Here is a 9,037-nt window from a genome sequence, read left to right as displayed (position 1 = left end):
TGCTCCTCTGATGCTGCCTGGCCTGCTGTGTTCATCCAGCTCTATGCCTTGTTATCTCAGATTCTCCAGCATCGGCAGTTCCTAATATCTCCAAATGTGTGTTAACTCCTCCTTTGACATTCAATGGGATTGAAATCTCAAATCAATCTCCTACCATCAACATCCTTTGGTTCACCATTGAGCAGGAACTTAGCTAACACAGCAGGTAAGAGGAACTCAGCCCAGACTCCCAAAGCCTGACCACCGTCTACACAGCACAAGTCAGGAGTGTGATGGAATATTTGTTACTTACCTGAACGAGTAAGCTACGACCAACACCTAAGAAGCTCAACACCATTCAAAACAATGCAGCCCATTTGATTAACTTTCCATCTACCATTTAAACATTCACACCTTTACCATTTACAGACAGTGGCTGCAGTGTACATCTACAACATGCACTTCAGCAGCTTGCCCTGGTTCCGGTAAAAGCACGTTCCATGCTACCTAGAATGACAAGGGCAACAGCTAGGGGGGAGCACCACAACTCGCAAGTTCCCCACTAAGCTAAAATCTGGAACTCCCATCCTAACTGGATTGTATATGTACTCACACCATATGGACTGCAGAAGTTCAAAAAGGTGACCCAGCATTTTAGCAAGAACAATAATTGGTAATTATTGTTCCTTGGTGATCCCCACTTTCCAAGATCAAAGCAAAATAAAAGTTCTTAATGGGACCCCTAAGTAGAAATACCTGGATAAGTAGAAGCTGAAACATTCACGAGTATCCATGGTATAAGAGGCTGTCATTTCCTTTGGTGCAGAATCAATGCTGGTGAATTTTAACATTCTGATGTACTTTGGATGTGGAAGCCTGGAAGGACCCAGGAGTCCTGTAGATTGTATCTTGTAGATTTTTCATTGGCATGGTTGCAGTGAACATGAGCACTTTAGAAGGACGCCATAGGACCGCTCTCCAAGTCCAGGCTTTAGGCTATATCCAAAGATAAACCAGCCCAAAATATGGGCTCTGTATGGGATTGTTCATGAAATTATAGTGAACAGCACAGTTAGATTCATTCCAATTGTATATGCTCTGCGACATTCTAAAGAATATCATACAAAGAGGTTGTATTTGGGAATTTTTATTTCACTGGGGAGGTGGTGATGGAGGAAGTCGAGGTTTGTTTGGCGGGGTGTGGGTAGTGAGATTGAAATCTCTGTGCAGTAAAGTTCCATGAAGAAAAAGGACAGCTAAGTTATCATTTGACAGTTAATCCCTTCTGCCACAATTAATTGAAAAGCTGCCTCCAATTCCAGGGTTTCTTTTCCGTGGCGTTAACATATTTCCAGGTGGAAATTCATTCATGCTAAGTAGTATTGGTTGTGAATTATGAAAATGCTTTAGAGCTGTAGGCCCAACCCAACATGGTTTTAAAATAAAACTAACATTGTCCCCATTCTGTTTGAGAAGAACAACCCTGATTTCTTTGTTTACTGTTAGAATGCAACCTGAGCAGCATTATTAAAGGCCTACTGTGTTCCAATAATTAAAGTTCATGATCCTTGTTTTGTATACTTACAAAACTAATCAACATTCTTCTAAATTGAAATATTGCTTGAAGAGGGCCAATTAATTTAATGTTCATGTTAGCTCCTCACTAATTATGTATTTTGCCATAAAAACATCCAAGTCTAGTTCTAAACATGATCGCGTTGTAATCCTTTTATTGTCATTGACCAAATTTTGAAATATTGATTGGGGCTTATGTTGGTGAAAGTTTGAAAAAGGGCCCTGTGTAGGCATACAGTTTTATTCTTGTTGCTGTTTACCCTTATTTGAACGTGCATGGAGGTGCTGAAACAGATGCCTGTAGGTTTAGTATTCAAGCAATGTTTAGATAGAATTTTTATTAAACCATTTAAGTTGGATCCATGAACTTACTTGGAAGATGAAGTCGGATGCTGACACATTGCAGAAAGCTTGAGGAAGACTCAGAGACCAAGCAAGTTGGTACAAGATTCTTAGACTGAGCACTGGAGGTTCTGATGGGGTAGATCCATGGGAAGAGGAATGTTTTGTATTTGCAGATGGAAAGGAGTCTATTTGCCCTTCTGTCCCTCAATCTTTCCCATTGTTGCTGTGTCTGGCCTCATTGTCCTCAAGGCAATGCATAAGGCTTGATGAGCAAGTATTGCCTTCCTCTTGTTGACTCCTCTAAATTTGCGTAAAACAGCATTCACTTTTTCTTTTACTACATTCTCAGAGATTTCCCATTATAATGTAGAGAACTGATGTGTTTTGGTAGAAAGAATTTGGACAGGTCAGCTCTGGTGAAGAGTCATCTAGACTCAAAACGTTAGCTTGCTTTCTCTCCAAGGACGTTGCCTGACCTGTTATGATTACCAGTATTTTTTGTTTTCAGGCAAAATAAAATAGTGAGTACAATGATTAAGAGCTTGCAGGATCGGAGGGACCTTGGTGTATATGTGCGTAGATCACAGAAGGTGCCAGGCATGGTGGAAAGACAAATTAATAAAGCATAAAATTTCCTGGACTATATTAATAGGGGTATAGAGTGGTAGTGCAAGGAGGTGATACTGAACTTGTTTAACAAAATACATTTGTTAGACCTCGCCAGAGTATCATGTACTGTCCTGGGTGCCACGTTATAAGAAGGATGTGAACACATTGGAGAGAATGCAGAGGAAATATACAAAAATGGCTCCATCGATGACAAACTTCAGTAATGAGTACAGATTAGAAAGCAGGAACTGTTCACCTTAAGGAAAAGAAGCATAGCAAGTGATCTATTACAAGTTTTCAAAATCATGTAGCGTCTGGATCGAGTAGGAGTAAGAAAATGAAAGCTTGTAAAAGGCTTGCGAGCAAGAGAGCACAGATATATAAAGTAGTTTGCAGACACAGCAAATGTGTTGTGAGAGAAATCTTTTTCACATAGTGGTTTGGATCTGGAATGCACTGCCTGCAATTTTGGTGGAGACAGGTTCAATTGAGGCATTTGAGAGAGCATTAGTATGGGTACGAGTAGGAGAATGGAACTGAGTCATTGCTTTCGTTGGATAGCTGCTACAGAAATTATAGCCCCTTCTGAGCTATGACATTCTGAGATTCTGTCAATAAATGTGATAGTGTTGGTGAGATCCCAGTATCCCAGGAAGTCTCCTGATGTGTTTCCTTTTGGACCGCTAACAGCAAGTAAACAAAAAGTGAGCCAGAAAAGGTTAATAACCTTTGAATAGGTTTGAAAGACTTCTGCAGCAACTTGTTTAATTCCAATAGAAACACACAAAATCTGAACAGTAGTAGACCATTCAGCCCTTTGAACCTGCTATACTATTAGTTATGATCACGGTTGATCATCCAACTCAATAGCCTTTTCCTGCTATCAGCCAATATACTTTGATCCCTTTAGCCTCCAGTTCTGTATCTAACTCCTTCTTGAAATCATACAATGTCTTTGGCCGTGACTTTTGGTAGAGAATTTCACAGGGTCACCACTCTCTGGATGAAGAAACTTCTTGTATCTGAATCCTAAATGATTTACCCTGTATTCATTGAAAGTAACCCCTAGCTCTGAACTCCACCATCATTGGGAACATGCTCCCTATATCTACCCTGTCGAGTCCTAATGGAATTTTGTAAGTTTCTGTGAGATTCCTCCCTCATTCTTCTAAACTCCAGTGAATACAGTCCTTACCAACTCTAACTCTTCTTGTACATCAGTCTCACCATCCCAGAAATCAGTCTGATAAACCTTCGCTGCATTCCCTCTATAGCAAGAGCATCCTTCCTCAGATAAGGAACACTATTACAGATGTGCCCTCACTAAGGCCCTATATAATTGCAGCGAGGCATCCCTACTCTTGTCCTTAAATCCTCTCGTTCTGAAGACCAACATGCCATTTTCTTTCATTATCACCTGCTGCACCTGCATGCTTACATTGAGTGACTGGTGTATGAGGACACTCAGGTCTCGTTGCACGTTCCCAATCTCAATTTATCGTCATTCAGTTAATTATTTGCATTCCTGGTTTTGCTACCAAACTTGCACTGTATTCCAAATGCCCAGCTATTAATTCTATTCTTATGCGCTGCAGCACTTTTCCCCACTGTCAACGTCAGGCTAACTTAGATTGTCAAGACTTGGGGATTGATTGGTGTTCAATCCAATCAATTTCCCCAGTACCTTTTCCCTAGTAAAGCTGATTTACTTCAGTATCTCCCACTCACTAAACGCAGAGTTCCTCAACAATTCTGCTATGTTATTCTGACCTCCCCTGTGAACTCAGAACCAAAGAATGTATTTAGTTGGTCATCCATTTGTTTGTTCCCCATTGAAAACTCCCATATTTCTGACTGTAAGGGATCTACATTTGGCTTCACCAATCCTTTTCTCTTCACATAGCTATAGAAATATTTACAGTCAGTTTTTTTTAATGTTCCCCGCAAGCTTGCTGTCTTTCTCTATTTTCTCCTTCTTAATCAATCCCTTTGTATTCTTCTGCTGAACTCTAAAATGCTCCCACTCGTGAGGTCTGTTCTTTTTTGGCCAATTCGTATTCCTCTTCCTTGGATCTAATGTAATATCTAATTTTACCTGTAAGCCATTGTTTGGCCACATTTTCTGTTTTACTTTTGCACCAAACAGCAATGAACAATTGTGGCTGTTCTTTGAATGTTTGCCATTGCCTTCCACCATCACCCCATCTCCAATCCATTGTAGCCAATTCACACCTCATACCATTGTAGTTTCCTCTGTTTAGATTCAGGACACTAATTGCAATACCAACTGTGTCACTCTCCATCTTGATGAAGGGTTCTATCAGGTTATGGCCACCCAAATGCTTTAATGCTTTATGGCCTCACCAAATTGGTGAGGAAAACGGTCCATTGTTTATATCCTCAGTACAAATCCACAATCCATCCACAGTTTCAAGGAAAGATCAGCTTTAGTCAAGTGAGATTAAAATATACACATATATGAATCTTGCGAGTCCAGGAAATGTACTGTTCAGATTGCTTGTTCCAAGCCAGTGGAAAAAATATCTTATTTTGTTTAAAATATCCTATCAGGTTGACATTTTCTGGACTGCACAAAAGTCAAGAAAAGATGGTCTACAGAGTTGGTTTTAAACAAAACATATATTTTTTAAAATGTTACGTTAGATTGTTATGTTGGTGCCTGGATAAGTAAATGTAACCCAGTATAAATATCTTGAAGCAGAATTGACAAGTAATAAAACCTCAAAGGATGCCAGGATAGGATTGGAAATGTCAGCCCAATTCTTTAATCATTGAAGGAAAGGCTGGAAAGATTCCGATGCTAGTCTGAATTCTGAACTTGGCCTTTGGAGCACCTTCAGACACTGATCAGTCAAAACTTGCATCTTCTAGGAAGGCTATAAAAAGAAGCTCTGAAGTTTTAGAGTATACAAACCTTCCCACTTTCTGACAGTATGCATCCTGGAACAAAACACAGAATTAATGGCTCGGGGTATCCTGCAGTATTTCCAAGCTAACAAGAAGCAACGTTTGGATATGGGACCAGGGATGTTGGGTTTTCACTTGTTCTCAGTAAGTTTCTGAGAGAAACGATAGAGAACAAAGATGATGACAAGAATGTGTCAGTTGTTGACAGACCATCAGCTGGAAGAATTGAAAAAACGAATGTCCTGCAGAGTACCCAAAAGTGACCTCACAAACATAAATGTGGGAAGTTAAGTCATTCAGGAAGTCATAGATTTAAATGGCAAATTGTTATTGTATCAATAATGTGTCTTTTTATAGATTTATTTATTCTTACATGTGATGTGCCTGCCACTAGCAAGACTGGAATTTGGTGTCCTAGAACAGATTTATTTTTTTAGGCATTTTGGAGCGCAGTTGACACTCATCCACATTGATGTGGATCGGGAGTCACATTGTAAGCCCAGACCAGGTAATGGTGGCAGATTTCCTTCTCTAAATGATATTTGTAAACCAAATGTCTTTTTTTATAGCCGTCAACGTGCCTACATAGTTGGCATTTTAATTCGAGGGATTTTCTTTATTAAATTTGGGATTCACTGACTGCCACAGTAATACTTGAATCTGTTTCCCCAGAACATTAGGTTGAATTTGTGCCTTATTAGTCCAGGGACAATATTACTTTGCTGTCACCGTCCCATGTGTGGCATTCTTTTCATTTGATAGTCTAAACCAAAATATTGCAGATGCTTGCAAACAAAATACAGCCAGAACATGCTGGAAGTATTCATATGGTCAGGCAGCTTCTGTAGAGAGAAGTAGAGTTAATAGATCAGATTTACATGGACTCTATAAGACCATAAGAACTCTCTCTCTGCTGTTTGTTTGTCTCTCTCTCTCTTTCTCTCTCTGTCTCTCTCTCTCTTTCTTTCTCTGTCTCTCTCTTTCTCTGTCTCTCTGTCTCTGTCACGCTGTGTCTTTTTCTGTCTGTCTCTCTCTCTGTCTATCGCTCTCTTTTCTCTAAGAAGTGTCACTGGACTCTGGACTCTCTTCTCTCCAGAGATGCTACCAGACCTCTCTAAGTTTACATTTTGACACTTTAAATACACTTTTAAGGGATTAAATATCTTTGAGGTGGGGTTTTAGTAGAAGTCCCCTTTCTCTAGGAGATTAACCACTTGAGATTGGAAAAACCTATTCAAAACTTTTCACTATCAGTGTGTGTGGGTGTGAGAACAATGTTATATTGTTCAAATGTTTTCCTTTATCCCTATATGGCTGCTGAGACCTGTCCATGGATGAAAATGTTATGGATATGGCATGGGCACTATAGGGTTAATAGAGGTGAGTGGGACATATGAACTGTAATGGAGTAAGTTTGGACACAGTGGGAAGCCATGAGTTAGCAAGATGAGTATGAGGGAACATGACAGTGGTAAGGGGTTGAGATTGTGTGGAGATATGGAACAAAAGTGCCCAGCTTCTAAAGCAACTGAGACAAAGAAAAATAATCAGTTTGTGGAGTTTCACCTGAGGTCTTTGTAAACCTTTCCCAAGGTCTCTTATTATATCAAGATGAATGTTCGGCTGAGTTTCAACCTCAAACTGTTTATTAACATGTCAGGGTTTCTGAGCCTGCATGTTTGATTGAAGGTTGAAAGAGGCTGTTGTAGAATTTGTAGTCTATGATATTGAGTCTGAATAAGAATTGTCAGTCCCCAAAGTCATGTAATTTTAGTTTTCAGGATTCATATTGTAAATGCAAATTGTGATAATGAAAATAGCACTCCAATCTTTGCATGTTCATATGTTCTCTACCATCAAAGTTACTTTATGGAAAGGGTGTATCTGGTGCCACAGATGTCATTGAGTTTCTGGAATTAGAAGTCCATGCCGATCTGCCCATAGGCAAAAGTGTGGAGTCACTGATACCCTCGGAGTACTTCCCACTCTGGCTCTTCTCAGCACTTTACTCAGTACTTCACTTGGCATCCCACTCCCATCCCCTGCTTCATTTCATCTCCCACATCCCCATTAGCACATGCATTGCTACTTCCATGATAGCCCTCCTTTCACTCACTCCCGGGGACGGTGAACAGCAAGGCATCACAGTGGTGAGAGGGAGAGAGGCATTGAGGAGTCAGGAGCAGGGCGGACAAGTGTCTGGAGTGGGGCATTGTGCATTTCACAATTCCGGTATCTGAATTAACTTCAAACATTAGAAAAACATTCATCTTGTTGCTTCTAATTTTGCAGCAGGCATCGTGCTATCACATCATAGGCAGTGGCACCGTAAGCACTGTGGTTACATGGTTAATGTATGCACGTGCTGCGTTTGTCATTGGCCAATGCTGTGGAATTGACAATATGCAACATTGTCTATATAACATTAATAATTTTAACATAGAGCCATATCTACATGGCTGTCTCTCTGTCTCTGTCACGCTGTGTCTCTTTCTGTCTGTCTCTCTCTCTTTTCTCTAAGAAGTGATGAGAGTACTTATTAGCCACATCTACTCATCGTGTCCTGCACAACCTATTCCACATTGCCAATTACACACATCCCCACCCCACGCTCCACACATCACCCTCTCGTATACAAGCACAAGTAGTTTTATTCTCGCTCTGTCTCATTCTGATTCTCTCTCGCTCTCGTTTTCTCTTGCGCTGACTCTCTCTCTTTTGCGCTGTCCGTCTCTCACTTTCTCCCTCTCTCATATTATCCGCCCAGAGCAACGTTCCAACAGATCACAGGCAGTTTTTGTTTTTTATGGGGCGAGAAAAAGCGCATTAAAAATTTGCGAGCTTTCGAAACATGAGATGATGTGTTTGAAAATTGTTGAGAAACAACATAGATTATTGTTAACTGGCAGGATTGTATTGTGCAGAGTGAAATTAACGTGTTAATTTATTTTTATATTCCAGGTCCAGCATCATGGGTCCCTTCAGTTGCTGCCATCGGCCAGCCTGCCCTAATACCTCCCACGTATGGGATGACACAGCCACCAGCATTCAGTGTCCAAGGCCCAGTGATTGGAGTCACACCTACCATGCCACCTCCAGTTCCCCCTCAACTTCCACTTATGACGGCACATTATCAAGTACAACATCCTTCCCAGCCTCTAACGAACATGGTTGTTAATCTGCAGAGTCAGCCTTTGTACACAACTAGCCAGCCGATTACCATGTCCCCTCTCACTGGGGTGGGTCAGGTGACTCAGCCCCCCCCAAGCACGGTGGGGAATGGCCAAATGAGTTGCCCCATTCTGCAACCATCAGCTGTGCCCTCAGCAGCCCTTCCTAGTAATGCTCAAGGAGTCAATGAGCAGGTAGTCTCCCACCTTCCTTTAAATCCGCCACAAGCTGAAGACAGCAAAAATGGTGTGCAGATGTTACGGACTGTTGGGACCGGAAAATACGAGTTTATGGATCCATGGCACCCGAAAGGTAGATCCATTTAGATGCTTTATTGTCCATTTCGGTCTCTATCTGTGTTCAATCGACTCTTTTCTTCCCATTTTGAGGCATCATGGTCTACAGGCTTGTGGAAGAAGTTGATAGTTTT

The 9,037-nt window shown here is 41.0% G+C and overlaps 1 protein-coding gene across 1 annotated transcript in view; it reads left to right on the top strand.

Annotated features, from left to right (window-relative positions):
- LOC109929715 (kelch-like protein 29) overlaps positions 1-9,037 on the top strand; it is a 222,210-nt gene that overhangs the window by 90,351 nt on the left and 122,822 nt on the right. Inside the window, exon 3 of the mRNA XM_048597121.1 lies at positions 8,398-8,919. Within this exon, the coding sequence (XP_048453078.1) occupies positions 8,398-8,919 (522 nt within the window). The remainder of the gene's footprint in view (positions 1-8,397; positions 8,920-9,037) is intronic.

The sequence above is a fragment of the Rhincodon typus genome, chromosome 5 (genome assembly GCF_021869965.1).
Source record: "Rhincodon typus isolate 14 chromosome 5, sRhiTyp1.1, whole genome shotgun sequence".
Classification (NCBI taxonomy): Eukaryota; Metazoa; Chordata; class Chondrichthyes; order Orectolobiformes; family Rhincodontidae; genus Rhincodon; species Rhincodon typus.
The sequence above is the reverse complement of the archived record's forward strand: the minus strand, read 5'-3'. Positions and strand labels throughout refer to the sequence as shown.